Source organism: Notolabrus celidotus, chromosome 10 (genome assembly GCF_009762535.1).
Source record: "Notolabrus celidotus isolate fNotCel1 chromosome 10, fNotCel1.pri, whole genome shotgun sequence".
NCBI classification, from domain to species: domain Eukaryota; kingdom Metazoa; phylum Chordata; class Actinopteri; order Labriformes; family Labridae; genus Notolabrus; species Notolabrus celidotus.
In genome coordinates this window covers 35,643,041-35,664,636 of record NC_048281.1, presented here as the reverse complement: position 1 = coordinate 35,664,636, position 21,596 = coordinate 35,643,041, and the positions used below count along the sequence as shown (strand labels likewise).

Sequence of the window (21,596 nt, the reverse complement as noted above, 5' to 3'; positions counted from 1 at the left end):
ATAGTTAGAGCTGGATCAGGCTTGGACCAGGTCTTAGTCATGCTGCTATAGGCCTAGACTGCCGGGGGAACTGGCACACTGACACACTGGGATCCTAGCTCACCCCCTTCCCCCCAACCCCTTCATCACTTACTTTAACTCTGCCTGTCCCATTAAAGTTACTAACCATAGACCTTTCTGGAGTCCCTGAGCTCCCTTGTCTCGTAGATTCCTCTGAGCTGCCGTAGACGTCCTCCTGCTGCGGACGATCTGGACTCCAGCTGATACGGACGTGCTGGACTCCAGCGGCAACAGCTTCTACGACTCGTCTCATCACTATCACTTCTCTCTCTTACTCCCCTCTTTCTGTCTTTCCAGACCCAACTCGGTCGAGGCATGATGGCTGTCTAACATGAGTCTGGTCCTGCTGGAGGTTTCTGCCTGTTAAAAGGAAGTTTTTCCTCACCACTGTAACTAGCTAAATACTGCGATGTGCAATGCTCATGATGGATTAAGGTGGGGTCAGACTGAGTCTTACCCTGTCTTGGTGTTGGGTCTCTGTTCATAATTTGACATAGAGTGGTCTAGACCTGCTCTGTTTGTAAAAGCGTCTTGAGATTACGTTTGTTGTGATTTGGCGCTATACAAATAAAGATTGATTGATTGATTGATTGATCCTCCTGGTCAAATATTACAGATTGTCAGATTATTACTTGAGTTAAAGTCCTGGAGTACTTCCTTTTAGAAATACTTAAGTATTCAAAGTACTTTTTAAGATATCTCAAAATGTTGTGTTTTCACAAAGCATGATGGCAGTCAAGAATACATAGGAGTACATTCTGTTACATCATGTTTATTTTGACACCATTACTTGAAATCTCTAAAAAAAACTATACCATGGAATAAAAATAGAAACTAAGTTACAGCTTAGTTTGAAATGTTCATCTGGAATGAAACAAATGTCACGTATAGCTCAACACACTTTCTCAGGTTGGACTGTGAATGTTTGTTTGTTTGTGCAGAAACAGGGAGAACATTTCATAAACCTCTAACACGGGCTGAAGATATATCCATGGGTGCTCAAGTGGAGAGTTATAGCCATCATTACCACCTCTAAATGAACGGCCTGATCTGAGTGATGCTCTGTGTTTGTTCCACGTTCAACCATGGAGACGCACGATACACAGGTACGACTAAACCACTGAGACAAACAGAACTACACAAACACAGTTTACTGTCTCAGGATCAGATTTCAGAAAAGAGAGGGAAATTCATGGGCTGACGTCAAAGCAGAAGTAATGAGTAACTAGAGCACTGATAGAAATGTAGAGGAGTAAAAAGTACAACAATTGTCTTCTAAATGTAGTAAAAGTAAAAAGTTCCCCCCCAATAAAAAATACTCAAGTAAAGCAGATACTCAAAAAATGTACTGAAGTACATTTACTCTGTTACTGTCCACCTCTGACTGTTTGTATCTGTTCTGTCAAAATGTCATTAAGAAAGCTTTACCTTTTACAGCTTACAAAGTGCATTGCACAAATATCATGTCTTGGAGTAGTCACATTAATGCAGTTGAACTGTTCCTTTATGTTGCATTAGCTTGCTAACATTATAGGCCTATATGTGACCCTATAGTAGCCCAACTGGAGGACCTTTTTTGAACCCCTTCAAACAAGCCAACCTTCCTTTCTTTCATTTCTGGGAAACCACTGATTTGCTCCTTCAAAGCATCTTCAATAAAACAGAAAGTTAATTTCTTTCTGTTCTTGGGGCGGCAGTAGCTCAGTCCATAGGGACTTGACTTGGGAACCGAAGTCAAACTTGCACCATCACTCCATCATTCACTGTGCAAACAAACACAAGCTAGAGAAATATTAAAAATACTGATCTGTTCTTGAAAAATGAGGAAATCAAAACCACGTTCTTTTCTGCATGCTAACTTTGAAGCTAAGCTAGCAAGAGTTCAGCCTAGCGAACACTCGTAGGTGGAGGTGGAGACCGCCAGCCGGCCTTCAAAGACACCTTACAGTTTGTAATCAGTAAGGTGAGTGTACTACATGGTATGCAGACATAGGGGGCGGCAGTAGTTCAGTCCATAGGGACATGACTTGGGAACCGAAGGGTTGCCGGTTCGAGTCCCAGCATGGACGAAGTTGGGCAAGTGGACTGGTGGCTGGAGAGGTGCTGGTTCACTTGCCTGGGCACTGATGAGGTTGAGCAAGGCACCAAACTCTCAACTGCTCAGGGTGTGCTAGTTGATGGCAGCATCCTCACTCTGACATCTCTCCCTAAGTGCATGTCCACTACAAGTTTGTGCATAAAATTGTATGTATATATCAAACTGTGTGTGTAGCATGACCAAAAAAAATAACACAAGTGGAAATATAAAATTTCCTCCATGGGGATTAATAAAGTATGTTTCTTCTTCTTCTTAACTATCAGCAAACTAAGGTGGAAAACATCTCCAGTGAAGCTCTGCACATCTACACAGACTCCAACAAATACACCTCACACTCAAACAGCTGCATTAGCCGATGATAACAGACATCAGCAGAGGATTCAACCCCTGTAGGCCTGTCAGCATGCTGCAGAGAGTCTGCCTCTGCTTCTGTTTTCAAAACACCAATCAATCAATCAATATCTGCCATAATGTGACATTCACCCCATGTATAATGTCACGATTACACGACAAACGACCATGAACGATTGAGAGAGAAGGGAGCAGTGTGTGACTGACCTTTCTGAAGTCCACTGTTCTTCATGGTGGTTAAACGCTCAGCCACCACATCATTTGATTCCCCGCTTGGTTCCACAGGTTCTTCATCCCGCTCCTCTTTTTGGAACCACGCGTAGCTTAGCTTCAGTTTCAGACATCATGAGCTGCTCTCTACTCCAGCTTCATCATGTTTGAAGAAAGCACACAGCCCCTTGTTTGTTGCAGACAGACACATGAATGCTACCAAGCCATGCTGCTTCTGTCCTGTCACACAGGTAACTCTGCTGTGTGTTTGTAGGAGCTAGTTCTTCTGCAGGTAGCAAACAGTCTTAAACTTTTCCTTTTCATTCCTTCTGGTGACTTTTGTGACAGTTTGCATCCATTACTCGTGCAAAAATACTTCCACAGTCCACTCAAAGTGCTCCCTGTCAAAATCTAAGACCTGTCTCAAACATCAGTCTAGGCCCCGCCCATTTTCTGCCCCTCCCCAGGAAGCCCCTCCCCCTCACCTGGGGCATGTTCAGCTCTGCAAAAACTGAGGAAGTTGTAGTTTGTAAGCAGTTGTCAATCAAATGTAGTGCTTTTAAAGATTACATGGTTCCTGTTAAAGTAGGAGGAGGGTGAAATACCTCAGAGGCCACTGCAAACACATTTTAAAAACATGTTTTTAACTGTGAGAAAAAGGAACAAACACATTAAACAACAATCTGTTCTCTCCATGGTTTAGGCAATAAGTGCAATCACTTCTCTGGAGCCTTATTTTCTCAATAGGTGGCCACTATAACTTTGCTGTCTTGCTGAGCTAATTTAAAGCCACACTGGGTCATTTTTTCCATAACCATATTTCATGTTAGTCAAAATTCCCTCGACACCCTCAGAGTAATCATGCTCCGAACAAAAATAGAAGATGCAGTCTTTCATGAAGTCACAGGTCTGTAAATACTTGATCCAGTAGTCTCCAGTCAGGTCACATGATTAATGGTTTACCTGCCTTTCTGTTTGTGATTTCTGAAAGTGCACTTGAGGACTCGTCTTGCAGCGAAAGACAGACAGGGAGCATTCATATGTCTGTGAATGTGGCTTGGGAATTTGGATCCAGCTTCCTCTTCATTCATCTTTTGTTAAATTTTAAGTTCACTCAGTTTTAAGTCACTTCAAACCTGCAAAAAGTAGCTTTCTCAGTGAAGTGCTATTTTGAATTGGGGATTCCTTCGGATACACATGTGTAGAATAACAATTGAGCCAAAAGCTGATTCTGATACTGATGGGTTTTTTTTATTTGAGATTCATTGTGTCTGTTTTATGTAGAGATCATGAGATTTAATGTCACTGGAACATGTTTTACAAACTGATATTTTCTTTCCTGTTTGACGATAAAAACAAATCTCAGTTCGTCCAACCGATGACTTCTTCTGCACAATTAAAACTGGTAATACTACTATTGATGCAACACAATGCAACACACTTAATGATGATAATTTTATTTATAGAGCACTTTTCAAAAACCAAGTTACACAGTTCCTTTCTCCTCCCCGCGGCTCTCAGGATAGTTTGTCTGTCATTCCACCTGAGCAATCGCATTAGGTATGGATGAGGAGGTTCGGATGGTCCCGGACGGGGACGTAGACTCTGGTGGTGTCCTTCCACCTCTGGGACCCTGTCATCGGCTTTTAAATCCAAAATATATCTGAGAATGTCATTTATCATGTTGTTTGGGTCGCCAGCCTCCGCTCCTTCCTCCAGGCCCACCAACACTAAATTATTTCTTTTACTGTGAGCTTCGAAGTTGGTTAATTTGATTTTTAACGCGCCCACTTCTTTGGTTAGGTTTTCCAGAGTTGCGCTATCACCTGCCATCTGATCCTCCACAGCGCCGATGCGCTTTTCTGCGTTGATAACTCTGTTTAAAGTGGCTCGTGTATCTCTTTTCAATCCATTGATCGATTCATTCAGTTCATCAAACCTTTTTTGAAACGATTCTTTGATGCCTGAGACCTCCGCGATCAGGTGGACGGCCCAGCCCGGTGTTTCTTTGTCTGCCATGAATTGTTTGGTGGCACGCCAGCTGGTATCACGCTGCTTAACAGTTTGTCTTGTCTCTTTGCGTTTTCCAGCACAAGACATTCACGCATCCGTATCTTATACACCTTCTCCGTAGCTTTGTGGACTAATTATACATTTTTTTGAGGCGAAAACAAAGGCTTAAAGGTCTGTCACCTGCAGAGGAGTGTTACCGTGCCATGTCTCCTAATCACGTGACACCAAGTTACACAGTGCTTTACATGGGGAGCACAATTAAACAAGCAGTTCATAAAATCACACAAGGAAAGATTAAAAAAAAAAAAACATTTAAAAAGACATAATATTCCCCTACAATAACTCTAAAGGAATACAATTGTAATATAATAAAATCAGATAAAATCAGGAAAGGCTCTTTGATAAAAGCATGTTTTAAGAAGAGATTTTTGCACATTATTTGCCAATGAATAATGTTTGTCAATAATACGGTGGCCCTGAGGTGCCAAACACAACAACTAATCCAATAACTCAATGACATTAACCCCTGGACTGTGCGTTCGTTCAATCAGCAGATACCGATCTCTTTGGTTAGACTTTAATGTTGTTGTGTTTTCTTTTTTTGCTCTTGTGTTTGGCACTTCAGGGCCACCGTACACTGATGCATCCTCACCTATTATGGAGTAAATACAACTTTAAATCATAAAATCTCAATCTCAGTGTTGACTTTTTTACTCTACCAGCCAAGAAGAACTCATAAAGAGTCTCCACTGTGTGTTTTGGATGAAAATATATTAAATCAGTTTTGCATGCTCTCTCAGACATGTGCTGTCATGACATCATACTTCTATAAATGCATAAGGAAGACCATAACCACACGGAGTAGTCACCATGACTATCATGACAGTGAAAGGGCAGCTGATCCCAGGACATCTGATCTAATTAGCACAGCTGGGTTTCTTCAATAGCAGCATGTTACTGAGACAGTGTGGGATGTATTCCAGCTTTTCTTTCAGTCCTTCAGGCGGAATGTGATATTAAAAACCAGTCAGATGCCTGGATGGATAATTATGCTTCTATTTTTGTAAATTGGTGTGACAGTACAGGCTGTAATGATTGCAGTAGCTTGGTATGTTAGAGAATAGAATAGAATAGAATGTACTTTATTCATCCCCGAAGTGGGAAATTCAGGTGTTTGGCAGATGAAATTATAAAAATCACATAAAAACAAGTAATCCAGGTGTCTGTCAGCTCATCTCCCATTGGTTAGAGAGTTCTGAAGCCTAATGGCTGCAGGGATGAATGGTTTTCTGTATCTCTCCGTCCTGCTGTGCAGAGAGATGAGCCGTCAACTGCTGCTGTTTCTCTGCTCCACAAAGAAGTTGTGAAGTGGATGATCTGTGTCATTTAGAATGACCTCTAGCTTCTTCTTCGTGCATCTCTCCACCACATCCTCCAGTGAGTCCAACCTGGTTCCAATCACACTGCCAGCTCTTCTCACTAGTTTGTCTAGTCGCCTCGCATCCTTGTGTTTTATACTGCAGCATAGAAGAACACACTTTCCACCACAGACTGATAAAACATCTGCAGCATCTTTCTGCAGATGTCTAAGGATCTGAGCCTCCTTATGAAAAAGAGGCGGCTCTGCCCCTTCCTGTAGAGTGCATTTTGTTAAGGGACCAGTCCAACTTGTTGTCCAGGTTTACACCTAGATATTTGTAGGTTGGCACCACCTCAATGTCCACCCCTCCAATGTTAACTAGCTGATGGCAGAGCATGGATCTTTGGAAATCTACTATCATTTCCTTTGTCTTTGAGGAGTTCAGTAGGAGGCAGTTTTTGTGACTCCAGTCACTGAAGGCTTTATAGTTTAGTTTATTTATTATTCATTGTGTCGTGCACCTTAAGGTTCCCAGCCCATATGGACTTACAAGACACTACAAAAACAAAACAAAATAGGAGCAACAACATAAGAAGAAAAAAAAGCACAGTGGTACACTTCAGACATTTGACAGTGACGACAACTAAATCAGACATACAGTGTCCTCCTACGCTGCTGAACAGCATTTAACACAAACTGAGCAAACTGGAACACTTTGAGAGTAAACAGGAACTGAAGTCTCTCTTCATCAGACATGGAAAACAAATCAGGATAGTTTTCTGATATTTTGTTGAAAAGGAGGCACCTGAGATCATGATATGATGGACAGTAGAATAAAAAGTGCATTTCATTTTCAACTTCCTCCAGATCACACAAGGAACACTTCCTCTCCTCCTCTGGAACAGAGTGGAAGCGACCTGTTTCTAATGCCAGAGGAAGGAGACCACATCTCAGCTGAGCACATATATATATATATTATACAGTTATACTTGAATATCTTGCAGAACACGTTTCAGTACTCTATTCTGTAAATCACAAAGTATCCAAATAAAAAGAATGTAATGATAAAAGTACAAAATGTCTTAATAACATGAGGAGGGGCTTCACAACAATGAATGAACTCTACATCTCCATTCTACAAGGCGAAAGAGGGCAGTTTAGCCACGGACCAATCAGAGCGCAGCTTTCACAAACCCCTCCCCAGAAACCCCGCCCCTCTGTGTGTGTGGGCTAATCTGATTGGCGCTCAGTTTCCCCTCTCCATTCCCATTGGTTGAAACCTTTCCCGTGATTTGGGGAGGTGGGAGCCGGTTACCTGCCGCTCCTCTGTCAGCCTGAGCGGATTTCAGCTCCAGCAGTCCGGATCAGAACATCTGCCTCCTCTCCTCGCCTCTGTCTGTCTCCAGGACCCTTTAAAACACACAGGTAGGAGTTTATTACATGTTATTAAGGTGTTATTACACCAGAGGGAAGAGCTGTGGACGTGTCGTAACCAGGAAGTGACTGTTATCTGATGACACATCTCTTCTTTAGAAGCAGCTAGCTTAAAAAAACATTGAATACAACATAAACACAGCTAGCTTGATTTATCTCTCATGTTGTCGTTATTTAAAGTCACTTTTCACGTGTTTTATTGGAAGATACTCAAAGCTGTCTCTCAGATAGACACATAGACCCCTTCTTTTATCGAACTGCTCCTTATTTAACCTGCTAAACTCTCAAATATTAGCATAATTCACTCAAAATGAGCATTAATGCTGTGTTTAGGGGTCTGCATTCCTCCTTCAGCCTTTATCTGGACTGCTGTTGGCTATTACAAGTCCCCTCCCCATCATGCGATCATCATCTGTCTGTACTTATGTAACTTTTGACATCATCATGCAAAAAAACACCTAAAAAACCTTTAAAATCTACAAGTTTTGTGTCATTTCTACCTTTAAAACCCACAATAAGTCATGCAGTAATCATGCATGCAGACATTAAAGGGTGCTGCATCCCTAATAAGAGACACAGGGTTATATTTTAATTCATTTCTGGATTAAAGCTGCAGACAAAGTGGATTAAGTCGGTCTGCATTGGTTAATCATATGCTGCAGGGCTGTGGTTTAAGGTGATTACACACTTTACAGAGTGCAGTGTGAATGCTGAGTCACTGCTCGGACTGCTCCTGCTTTATTCTCTGAATGAATTCATTCATTGATACTGGAGTGTAAAGCAGAGAGGTGGTGTAAAGCAGAGAGGTGGTGTCAGCATCTCTTATTCAAGGGTTTGTCTTGACTTGAAAGCACAATAAGAAAGAAGTGTCTGCATTAGGAGACCCTGAACCTAAAGTAGCATGTTACAAACCTCTTATTAAAGTCTTATTATCAAATCATCTTATTATAACAAATAAACTTCACTTCTAGAGCAAATTTCTTGCAAGAATTGTAGCTCAACTTGCTTTATAATAATGGAAATACATTTAAAAAGTGCTTCAGATGCAAAAAAAGTAACATAAAGATAAGAGATAAGATAAGAGAGTCCTTTACTCGTCCCACAACGGGGAAATTCAAGTGTCACAGTAACAAAGCAGACAGTTTAAAATATATAAAGCAAACAAGAGCCTATAAAATATCAATTATTAAAAAGTTATTAGCAATTTAAATTAAATTAAAGAGGTAAAAAATAAGCATAAAAGCCTGAATACAGACTCCTGATACTAATTCTATTATTATTTATACTACAGAATAATAAAGATGCAATTAAAGCGCCAAATTTAAGATGGAAAAAGCTGCAAAACTGAAAAGATTAGATTCTCATGAAGAAGAAAATGCATGCATTACATAAGATAGGAGTGTAGCAGTTAAGGCGTGCACCCTGCATGTGCTGTAGGGTGAACACACGCCTGCAGCCCTTCGCTGCATGTCACCTCCCGCTCTCTGCTCCCCACGCTTCCTCTCTCTCTTCAGGTGTTCCTTTAAGTAAGGGATACCTTAATCACACTTTGAATGAGTGGAAGAAAGTAAACATGAATCATTTCATTTAGCCAAATAAAAATGAAATATCTCATGCTCTGTGTCCTCTCCTCACACCTCCAGGCTTCATCATGTCTCAGAAGATCAAGGCCGGCTCCGTTGTGGAGATGAAGGGAGACGAAATGACCCAAGTCATCTGGGAGCTCATTAAGGACAAGCTCATCTTCCCCTACCTGGAGATGGACCTGCACAGGTGAGCCAGGAACAAACCCTGCATGCCCTGAAAAACCTCTTTTCTTACAAATCCTGTTCTTTTTGTGTTCATTTTAAAACCTGCTGTGCCAACTTGACTTCCCAGCAGGGATGACTCTGCGATTCTAATTAAACAGAATCAGGTGGGTGTTCCTGCCCTGCAGGGATATCTGGCTTTTCTCGTTTACCCTGAGAGATTAGGAGAAGGAGAAAAAGTATCTGATTATCAGCCAATAGGAAGGTGTTTGAGTCCAGTCTGAGTCTGCTAAGGGTCTCCACACATCGCAGTTATCTCACCCTCAGAGCTGCAGGCTCATCAAGTCTTGCATAATCTTACTCACGCCTGAGGAGTCCTCTAAAACTAGCAGCATGACAAATACAATACACTTCAGTGCTTTATGATGTAGCTTAGTTATCATATTAACTTTTAGGATGTTTTTATCTTGAGATCTACACTTCAGCTGTGTGAGTATAAAGATGAGTAGAAGTCAGATCTTGAGTATAGTTATTGTCTTGATATGTAGCAGCAGGTTTCTGAAGTTATCTTCCACTATTTATTTGTGCTTTTTGTTTGTTTGTTTTTTAGAAACACTAATTCATCTCAAAGTGTGACAGTAGAATAAAACTTTGTCCCTTTACTACTCTTTAAAAAAAAAACAATATTCATGAGTTTAACAACTTTTTTTTCTTGCACCCTTTAGTTGTTGGTTTCTAATTTCTCCCTGCTTTTTTAACCTTCATTCTAGCAATGCACACATAATATCAAACTTCCTCTTTAGTGGGGACTTAAAATACTTTGCAGTTGCAGCTTATCGTCACTGTCAGGCAGGAACCTTGTATCTCCAAAGCAACTACTTTCCTGCATGAAACTCAATGCAAGTTTATTTCTACAGCACCATTCATACAAAGAGAAATTCAAAGAGCTTTACAGAGTTAAAAACAAAAAACAAAACAGTAACAATCAACAAAAACGTGCAGAAAACACATCAAACATTTTATAAGCATTTAAATTTCATCATCTCATTCAGTTCAGACGATGTTCGCTTTGTGCTGCCAATTCAATTAATCCTCTCCCTCTCTATTTCTCTCTACTTATATCACTTTAAATACATCCTTCATAGTGATGGGTCTTATTATTTATTTAATTTTAGAGGGATTTTTCTAAATAATCAGCCCCCTTCACTGCTCTGAAGTCTGTAACTTGCAGAGTCTTACTGTCCCACCGGACACAGAATCACAGCTGATCAGATCAGATTCATCTCAGAACTTCCTCCCAAGGATTAAGACTCAGACATCTTGACCCCCCCGCAGGGTGCCCGTATGCCTAACAACATCCAATGTAAAATATGACATTAAGTTGAATAATATCTAATTTTTTAAAAATGACATTAAACAATTATAAGCTTTAAAACAAGAAAATATTTTAAAATATAAGATCAAGAAAGAAAGAAAGTGAAATTAGTTCAAATATTTCATTAAAACTAAAAGAAGTTCAAAGAAAATCCTTAAACTTTCTGAAAAATGTTAAAAATGTGTTGTTACAGAAATAGAAACTAAGGTTTAAAAATGAGTTTGCATCCTTCAGAGAGGAGAGTAACATTCAACCACAAGCTTTTTGAAATCCTTTTTAACAGTCAAATTTTAGAAAGCCTTCTGATTTGCATAAAAGTAGATTAAAATTATTAATTCATGCAAAAACAAATCAGATAATTAAACATGGAGATACAAGCTTTCAGGCCTACAGTGTTGTTTTGCAGGTTAAGATAACTGATCAAACTCTGCCTCCTTACTTCCCCTCTGTGTTCCTCCAGGTTTGCACACATCACATCATGTAGTGAATATTTATCATTTACAGGAAGCATCTGATTCCTCCCTGACCTCGCTCCTCGTCTTATCTCTGGCGTGGACTTTAGTCGGTGTTGCATCTTATTTACACGACCATTATGTAAAGTCCATGTCAATAATAATCCCTCCATTCACCGTGCATCATATCTCAATCATGATAACTGTGGACGAGTGTTTTCATCATAAAGGTTAATCATTCATCGTGCAGCACGCTGCGCACTTTTGATTCAGTCACTGAGAGATAAACTGGATCTCTGAGGAAGAAACAAACTTCATGTGATCTCTGAGAGAGGCCGGTCATCTGTGAACCTGTGAGAACATTAAAGTGAGAGTTTCTGTGAGGACAGATTTAATCTCCTCCAGCCAGGAATGCACCTTCATTCCAGTTAAACCTGAACCTGTTTGTTCTGATCTCTCCCTCCGTCCGTCCTCCTCCTCGCTGCGTCTCAGTTGTCGAGCGTTGTTGTGGCTTTCGGGGGAGAGGGGAGGGGAATGTGGGTGAAAGGTCACGTCTGCTGCTTTCAAACAATGCCAAACAGAGCACCAACAAACCAACAGGCTAATACTTCACAGGAATGATAAGCACATTAAACTGAGTCTAGATTTCAGTTGTAGTCCACGTCACTCTCTCTCTCTCAAACGCAGCGACCTCTTTTGTTGTCGTGGCACAGAGAGACTTTTTTTGTAATTGCACAATCACTCCCTTGTTCCCTCGGTCTTTGTGTTCTTCGTGACACGGCCTCCTTCTGCACATCTCTGTCCCAGTTCCAGGCGTCAAAAGCAGAAGAGTGAGAGAAGTGGGGCAGGAGGTTAATGGCTGCTCCTGATCTGAACTCTGTGTTTGACACCTAAACCGGCCAAGAAGTGAAGGAGCTGCTTCTCATTACTGTCCGTCCTGTGCTTTGACACGGAGGCGATGTTTCACGCTGCAGTGTTCACAGAGCAGCTTCCAGACGACCGAAACATCAGCGTATGTTCGCTTTTAGAGTTCTGCTGCAGGCCTCTGTGCAGTAATGATCACTGAGGCATGAGTAATGGCTGCTTGTCTTGTTTCTGGTGTCTCATTCCTCTGCTGTTAGGAGCATTAACGCTGCTGTTCCTCCCTGTTATAAGTCTGCACATGTGAATCTAACCCTGGATGAAGATTTGAGACTCACAATATCAATCAATCAATCAATCAATCAATCAATCAATCTTTATTTGTATCGTGCCAAATCACAACAAACGCTATCTCAAGATGCTTTTACAAACAGAGCAGGTCTAGACCACTCTATGTCAAATTATGAACAGAGACCCAACACCAAGACAGGATCAGACTCAGTCTGACCCCACCTTAATCCACCATGAGCATTGCACATCACAGTATTTAGCTAGTTACAGTGGAGAGGACAAACTTCCTTTAACAGGCAGAAACCTCCAGCAGGACCAGACTCATGTTAGACACACATCTGCTGAGGCCGAGTTGGGTCTTGAAAGAGGGATAGAGGGGAGTAAGAGAGAGAGGTGATAGTGATGAGACGAGTAGTAGAAGCTGTTGCAGCTGGAGTCCAGAACGTCCACAGCAGGAGGACGTCTACGGCAGCTCAGAGGAATCTACGAGACAAGGGAGCTTAGGGACTCCAGAAAGGTCTATGGTTAGTAACTTTAATGGGACAGGGAGAGTTAAAGGAAGTGATGAAGGGGTGAGATAGGATCCCAGTGTGTCAGTGCGCCAGTTCCCCTGACAGTCTAGGCCAGGGGTGTCCAAAGTACGGCCTGGGGGCCAATTGCGGCCCAAGGTCCATTTATTTATGGCCCCAAGCTTCCATCTTAAATTGTGTTATTAATAGCAAAGAAATTAATCACGGTTCTTTCTACAAACAAAACTAAAGTCAATCCAGAAGCGTCTCAAAAAGCTTCATATGGACTACTTGTCTAAAGCCAAAGCTCTGGGAATTTTGCAAGACGGCAATAAAGAAGAAACACAAGAACTCTTAAAGTTGACAGGTTTTCAAATTAATGTTTTTATCATGATGTGAAAATGTTCTTGATGAGCACTAAAACTTCAGAAGACTCAAAAGAGGACACAAGACAAGATCAAAATTATGAAATTGTGCAGAAAAGGGAAAATTTAGGTGCATAAAAAATGTTCAGAACTCACCAAAATAATTATTTTGTTCTTAAAATGTTGCCTGCTTGTCAGAAAGGTCTTAAGAACCACATAAAAAAGAAGTGTGATGAAATCTAGATCATGATCCTACCATAGGAAAATAATGAGACAATATTTTTCCCACATTGCCCGACCCGAATGAAAAACATTTTCCTCCAGAAGAAGATAACGTTTGCTCATGTGTACATGGCTTGTGGAGAACTGAGGACTACCTAGTTACTGATTTATTGAGACAAAATTTAAAATGATTGTTATTAAATAAATATTTCATATATAACTTTTGGGATTCCTAAGTCTCAGTAGGAGCCACTGGCCCTGAGGTATTCTGACAACATCATATGTGGCCCTCTTTGAAAAAAGTTTGGACACCCCTGGTCTAGGCCTATAGCAGCATGACAAAAGCTGCACACTGCACATTTTAAGGATGCTGTGTCTCTAAAATGATCCTTAACTCTCTCCTCTTCCACTCTCCCTCCTCAGCTACGACCTCGGCATGGAGAACCGAGACGCCACGGACGACAAGGTGACGGTGGACGCGGCGGAGGCGGTCAGGCGTTACAACGTGGGCGTTAAGTGCGCCACCATCACCCCCGACGAGAACCGAGTGGAGGAGTTCAAGCTCAAGCAGATGTGGCGTTCCCCCAACGGAACCATCCGTAACATCCTGGGAGGAACCGTGTTCAGAGAGGCCATCATCTGCAAGAACATCCCACGCCTGGTGACCGGCTGGATCAAACCCATCATCATCGGGAGGCACGCACACGGAGATCAGGTACAACGCTGTAGTCCTGGTAGCTCTTTTTGAAGAGTTCACAGATTGATTTTGCAAACTACTTCAACAAGGGGTCCTCAAAGTCCTCGTTCAGAAGGAGCTGAAGCTGCAGGAGTTTCACGCAGGGCTGCAAAAGGATATTTTATTGTTCAGTAAATATTGACTGACTCAAGCTCTGATGACAGAGGAGCTCACAGAGTTTCATTAGCACCTTCTTTCTTCTGTTGGAGGTTGCGTCACACTTCCTACAGGATCTTTCTTGTCTAACTGGAACATCTGGATCTAAAGTTTATAGAGAGACGAGCTGCTTTGTTCAGTCTGTTCGTCCTCGAGAGGGGAATGCCTCTTTGGATAATTTGATCACATTTAAAACCTCAAAATAATAACCTCTAAAAACTTGTAAAGCACCTTTAAAAACTGCTCAGCCTGCAGCCCCTCTGTTATAAAACTCTTTGAAATATGATCAACGTTTTATATCAGAGCTTTATTTGTATGCTGCATTAAATTATTCTCTTCTTACCTTTACTTTTAATATTAATCCTTCTTATTGAGCCTTATGATTTGTCTTTATCTAGATTTTCTGTTCTACATTAATGCAACTTAACAAGGTTGTTTTTTGCTCCTCCTGCACATTTAATGTCTCTAAAGTCAGTAGTTATTTATATCTGGGCTCTTGTTATTGAGCAGTGATGGAATGATTGTTCTTTTATATGAGCACTAAATAAAAAAACAAATACAATTATTCTTTTCTTCAAATAAAAATTAAATATAGATAACTTGCAGCACATTCTATTTATTATTTTTTTACACTTTGATATCAGAAACACATTTTTTTTATTCTGTACTTAATATTTTCAACAATTCTTATAATTTAAATAAACCCAAGTTTTTATTTTGTTTTATTCCACTTCTTTGACTGAAATAAAAACATAATAATTTACACCATGTCACTCCTGAATAATAAGTCCAAACTGCCTGTTTAATTTTAACTATTTAAAGGCCCTGTGAGGAGTTTTGAACTGGCTGAGAAACAGACTGAAAATGATACTGATGCCTCTTTATAACCTTCAATAGCAAACAAGTCCATCAGCAGCAACACTGACACCTTCTCTGTTGTAATTTTTAATGCCTGAAACCATCCTGGGGGGTAGGTGCCAGACCAGATGATGGACATCTTGCTTCAGAAACAGCCTTTATTCGACTGTTTTCATGGAAAAGAATCACATTGCCTGATAAAGTTGACAGTTGAACACAACAGGATGAGGCTTTTGTTGAAAACACTACTTTTGTATGTATAGGACAAGAGATAAGAGGTATCACTTTGTCCACAAGGGGGCCCCAGAATTGATACAAAACAAAAGTTCCTCACAGCACCTTTAAACCATGTGTAATATTTTTATATAACTTTACATTTTTAATTTTATTCATCTATTGTTTATTTTAAAGTATTATAATTATTATAAGTAGTAGTTTTATTATTTATCTATTTAATTTATTTTTATTTTCATCATATCATTAAATTTTTTTATTCTATTTATCTTTTTTAATTAAATAATATTGTAAAAAAAAATTCTGTATTTATATTCTATATTTTCTACACTTAGTACTGTGTCTGTGTTGCTGCAACAACTTCATTTCCCTACGTAGATCAATAAAGTATTATCTTATCTTAATTTAATTTTGCAGGAATTCAATCATGCATTTTTATTATTTCAGAAAAGCAAATTTTTACTGCAAGAAAAAAGGAACAACATGCCTCCCATGATGTTCCTGATATAGTGTCGAGCTCAGCAGCTTCAGTCTCAAAGTGAACACAGAGAAACTTCCTTTAACTCCTTTATTCTTTGACTTAATCATCACTCTGACTGAAGATTCATATCCAGAGAATCACTGGTTTGAAGCTTCCTCATGATGAGCTCAGGTTGCTCAGGTTATCATCAGCTGACCTTTGGACGCTAACGTACAGCCCGTACAGGGAACATGTTTCAGCGGCGTTCAGGAGTAAATCACTGTTAGCCCGCGGCGTTCTGCCAAAGTCAACAGATCCTTCCTCAGAGGAGATAATCCAGGTGAAATGTCACAGAGCTGAGAGTTACATAACTCCTCTGCATGTCAGAGGCGTGCAGAGCGTGTACTCGAGCTCAGGTGATGACAGGACTCATGCTCAGGTGTTCTAACTGAAGAGAAATCAAGCTGCAGTGATGCTTCATATTAACCTCAGTGTTTCCCCCCCTGCAGTACAAAGCCACAGACTTCGTGGTGCCCGGTCCTGGAAAAGTTGAGATGACCTACACGCCCACAAACGGAGAGCCGGTGAAATATCAGATCCACGAGTTCCAGGGTAAGAACACAGACGGCCACATGCATCATCTCACTGCTGGGTTTCATATCAGGAACATAAATACAGTCTGGTCTGATCATACGAACTGTTATTGAGTCCGGCTGATTCATGAGTCAGGCTCTAACGTGGATGAACCTCATGTCTGGTTACAGGAACAGGTGGTGTCGCCATGGGCATGTACAACACAGACAAGTCCATCAGGGACTTTGCACACAGCTCCTTCCAGATGGCTCTGTCTAAGTGCTGGGCTCTGTATCTCAGCACCAAGAACACCATCCTGAAGAAGTACGACGGGCGCTTCAAGGACATCTTCCAGGAGATCTACGAGAAGTACGAAGGTTTTAAAACTCTCAGCTTCTCCGTCTCTCTTTGTGTGACGTGAACCTTTACTTTAAGACGTGTTGTCCTTCTTTCTCGTGTGTGCAGGGAGTACCGCGCTCAGTTTGAGGCTAAAGGGATCTGGTACGAGCACCGTCTGATCGATGACATGGTGGCTCAGGCCATGAAGTCTGAGGGGGGCTTCATCTGGGCCTGCAAGAACTACGACGGGGACGTGCAGTCGGACTCTGTGGCACAAGGTGAGTGGTGTCACAGCAAACTCCTCTGACTCCTGTTCTAGTGGGAGATGTTTCAATGTGGCTGACGTGACTCTGTTTCAGGTTACGGCTCTCTGGGGATGATGACCAGCGTGTTGATTTGTCCGGATGGTCGCACGGTGGAGTCTGAGGCTGCTCACGGCACAGTGACCCGTCACTACAGACAGCACCAGCAGGGGAAAGAGACCTCCACCAACCCCATCGGTACAAAAAGCAGCATCTTAAACTTCCTGAACTTAAAAAAAAAGCTTCCTGAATGTGCTTTTAAACATTAGTTGCACCGTGCATGGATGTTTTTACAGACTCCAGTCTTAACGTGGGTTGTTTTTGTTTCCTGCAGCCTCCATCTTTGCGTGGACACGAGGTCTGCTCCACCGGGCGAAGCTGGACAACAACACAGAGCTGAGAGTGTTCGCTGAGGCTCTGGAGGCCGTTTGCGTCGAGACCATCGAGGCCGGGTTCATGACAAAGGATTTAGCGATCTGCATCAAAGGCATGCCAAAGTAAGTCCCACACTGTCTTACTCTCATGGTCAAATTCCACCAGATCCATGTCCCCGGTCTGTCTCTGATCCGTCACAGCACCGGATCTGATCGGTTTCTACTCTAGTCAATGTGTTAACTTCCACTGGATCCACTCCTTGCAGATGTCATTGTCACTCTTGATGTTAAAGGTGACATATCATGCAAAATGGACTTTTTAATGGTTCTCTCCCTGAAATCTGTGTCCCTGTCTACAAACCCCCTGAAAAGTAAAAGACTCCATTCTGCCCCTGTTCTGATTTCTCCACCTTTCTGTAAATGTGTGCTGAAACCAGCCGTTTCAGTTTTCAGTGTTTTTCATACGTCACAACGCCATCCGGTCTGTAACAGGAAGTCAGAGCTCGGAGCTTGTTCAGCCCATAGACTGTATAAAATACAACTCAACCCCTCCTCTGTTTTTCATTCCCTGCACACATGTGTGCTAACAAGGAGCTTAGGAGGGAGGCATGCTAGTTGTAGGCTGTCTTAATAAACACAAAGGTCGCTTTGACTCCCCACGTCTGCAGATTTGAAGATCTAGTGGATGATTTTTATTTTTCATGGAAAAGTGCTAGCGCTAGTTAGCATAGCCACATAGCTACATGTTGGTAGCTGTGTACCAAGACACACGTCGACATGCTGACAAATAAAACAACAAGAAACACTAAATCTGTGACCAATGGTTCAGAAAGGTCCTGCTGCAGGCGCCTCTCCGTCAGGATCAGATTCTGGATCAGATTCAGAGGGTTGAAGTAACGCGGGTCTGTGAGCAGCCGTGTATATTCAGCCGACATGTAAACATTAGATCAACGTGCTGGACAGCCGAGGCCACACCCACTTCCTGAGGGGGCTTGGTCAGAGAGAAAACAGCCTGTTCTGAGGAGGGCTGAAGAAGAGGGTTTTTCAGGCAGAACAAAATCTGATTTCAAAGTGTTTTTTTGAGCATAAACTTTAAAGACATGTTTTGGGGACCTCTTAGACCAATATATGATGATGAAAAAAGCGTGATATGTCACCTTTAAGTTTCTGCAACAGTGTGCCATGAATGTTCCAGGCTGCAGCGATCACACACCCTGACTGTTTACGACGAGCATGCAGAATAAAAGTCAGGATGGAACTGTGACTAGGGATGCACCGATCCTACTTTTTAGGTCCTGATACCTGGGCTTTGGTATCTGCCGATCTGATCCTGGTATTGATTTAACAACCTCTATTCCTTAATGTGAGGATAGAATCATGTTTTGGCAACTTCAGGCTTTTCTGACTTGATGGTGAACTGTACCTGGGTTCCAAGTGCTAAACCAGAGGCTGGAATCCCTTAATTTCAAGGATCCAGAACAATTAAATCCAATAACCTGTCCGTGTTTTCACACTTTGAATCCATTAATAGAAGGTTTCTTCCTTCTTTGCAGTCGGCTAAACTTCTTCCTTTGGGCTTCCATTATATTTTTCAGTGTGACTTCCATCCGTGGAAACATTACCGCTGCACATGTTGCAGGTTTCCAGCGGAGTTGTTAGTAAAAGAAGCATGCAGCTAAACTGCAGAGTCTCTGTAGTTATCCTCCATCATGCTCCACCGGGCAAACATGCACAGACCGGCAGGCGCTAATGATGTAGGAGACGCACATGGCTGTTGTAAACACAGAAAAGCATAGAGCTGAGATGAATAGATCTGCCATATGGATCGGCACTATATATCGGCCCTTTGTCACCGATATCCGATCTAGCTTTTTGTGTCCGATCTAGCTGATATCTGATACCAGGATCGGATCGGTGCATCCCTAACTGTGACCATCTGAGTTAAACATGAAGCAGTCAGAGAAGTTTGAGGAGTCTCTGCGTGTCTGAAAGAGTCTGTGAAGTGTCTCTAACCCCTCTCCTTCTTCTGTTCTCAGTGTGACTCGTGCAGACTACTTGAACACCTTTGAGTTCCTGGACAAACTGGCCGAGAACCTGAAGATGAAGATGGCCAACCAGCCCAAACTGTGAACTCTCAGTTAAAAAACACACACATTTAAACACACACACACATACACACACACACACGCACACACACAGATACTAGAACCAACACTGGAGGATGAAGGACTGAGCCCGACCCTCCAGGAGACTGAAGCTGAGTCATTCCCTGCCTGAGGGGTCTGATCATGATGGGTGCCTTTTCCACAGAGAGTTCAAACAGCGGCCATCTTTCCTGTTAACGCATCGCCACTGCACCTGATGGTGATCCAGTTTACCCTGATTGCACTCGGTCCCCTGCAGTGAGCGCTTGTTTATGTCAGTATTTGTTAAGCTCGGCGGGGGGCCAGAATCTGTCTGAGGAATCCTCGCTGCCTTATTCGTTCTACATCACAGTCATCGTCTTCTTCTTCTTCGTCTTGTGAACTTCTAACGATCTCTCAGGCGGCGCCACAGATCGCAGCCTGAGACTCACTCATGTAATGTAACGGTTTTGTAGCACACGGCACAGAAATCATCGTTTGTAGCATCAAATCAAGAGTCCTGATTGGACTCTTTTTAAACACTGCTTTTAGATTTGATATCCATGTTTTTAACCGTCACAGTCATGAAGAGGTGTATTTATTTGTCCTCCCTTTGTGTGTGTGTTAACATCAGTCCGTCAGTCATTCCCATCCTGCCAAAAAGTCTTCATGTTGTTCGTCTTTTGGTTTATAATCGATATCATGCATGTTAATTCCTAATGTGCTGACTCATAATAAATGAGTTTTTGAAGAAAGATGTGTGAGTCTGTTCATGATGCATTCAGTGCACACACACCCAGATCTTTAAGCTCTACTGATACGTGACATAGCCTCCCACAAAGTCCTGTCAGACCCCAGTGGGAATGTCGACAGGGACCATGACATCTTGGGGGTCCCGTCTGCAGAAGAGTCTGCAGAGTGATTTAAGACAGACGACAGAGGCAGGGCCAAGGAAGGAATCTGGTTTGGGCTGGATTTGATGCTGCACGCTCTACCTGCTCCTGCTCCCCCAGTTTCACAAGGAAGAGAGGAAATAAAGAGAAGAGTCTGCAGAGTGATGTAAGAAAGACAAGGGGGGAAGATAGAGCCAGGGTGGGAAGCTGGTTTGAGCTCATCTCTGTAGGGTTAGGCTGCACGCTCTACCTGCTCCTGCTCCTGCTCCTGCTCCTGCTCCTGCTCCTGCTCCTGCTCCTGCTCCTGCTCCTGCTCCTGCTCCTGCTCCTGCTCCTGCTCCTGCTCCTGCTCCTGCTCCTGCTCCTACATTTTCACGAGGAAGAGAGGAAACAAAGAGAAGTCTGTAGAGCGATGTATTGACGACGGGGAAGACAGCCAGGGTGGGACTCTGGTTTGGGTTAGATCTCATCTCTGCAGGATAAGGATGCATGCTCTTCCTCCCCCTGCTCCCAAATTTTCATGAATAAGAGCAAAATAAAAAATGGTGTCGGCTGTTTCAGGCCCTGAACTATCTCCTCTGTCAATCAATCAGTGGTTTTGTTGATGTCATTTTTAAAAAGTTGTGCAACATGTTTGACCTCAAGGTGACGTATCAGTGCATACCAGAACCAAAGTATATTAAATATGCTGTAACATAAATCCTTTATATTTAAGAGGGAGGGGGAGGAAAAAGCGAATTCTTGCAAGTTGCAGTTTTTACATCAGCCACGAACGATTCTTAATAAACAATAAGAACACTCAACTCAACTTTATTTATAAAGCACCTTTCATACATATAAACATGCAGCCCAAAGTGCTTCACAGAATAACAGAGACAGAAAACAACAGCAGAGGTGACATTATAAATAAAAAATCAATACAGTAAAATTAATATAAATAAGTAAGAGTGGAGAGAAAAGTTAAAAATAAGGTAGCATTAACAATAATAATTAATACGACTGATATAGTGCTTTTCTCTGTACTCAATGGTGCTTTACGTGAAGTGTGAAAAATAAGAATCAAATAAATGAATAAATAAAAGAATAAAAAAACATAAATGCATAGAAATGAAAGAATGCTTGTGAAATGTGTCAATAAATTACAGAAAATGTTATATATTAAATTTATAAGTGCATAAAAATAAAGAAAAATGCAAGTG

At 41.8% G+C, this 21,596-nt stretch overlaps 1 protein-coding gene across 2 annotated transcripts; it reads left to right on the top strand.

Annotated features, from left to right (window-relative positions):
* The first annotated feature begins 7,385 nt into the window (after positions 1–7,385).
* idh1 (isocitrate dehydrogenase (NADP(+)) 1) lies at positions 7,386–20,259 on the top strand. Of its 2 annotated transcripts, none has more exons than XM_034693111.1 (9): positions 7,386–7,520; positions 9,173–9,299; positions 13,773–14,064; positions 16,303–16,405; positions 16,558–16,735; positions 16,832–16,983; positions 17,065–17,205; positions 17,342–17,504; positions 19,418–20,259. In XM_034693111.1, exons 2-9 carry the CDS (start codon positions 9,178–9,180, stop codon positions 19,509–19,511), a joined length of 1,245 nt encoding a protein of 414 aa, XP_034549002.1. In that variant the 5' UTR covers positions 7,386–7,520; positions 9,173–9,177; the 3' UTR covers positions 19,512–20,259. The 2 variants fall into 2 exon arrangements, with proteins under 2 accessions (XP_034549002.1, XP_034549000.1); XM_034693109.1 differs by having other exon boundaries at positions 7,388–7,517; positions 9,170–9,299.
* The last annotated feature ends 1,337 nt before the right edge of the window (positions 20,260–21,596 follow it).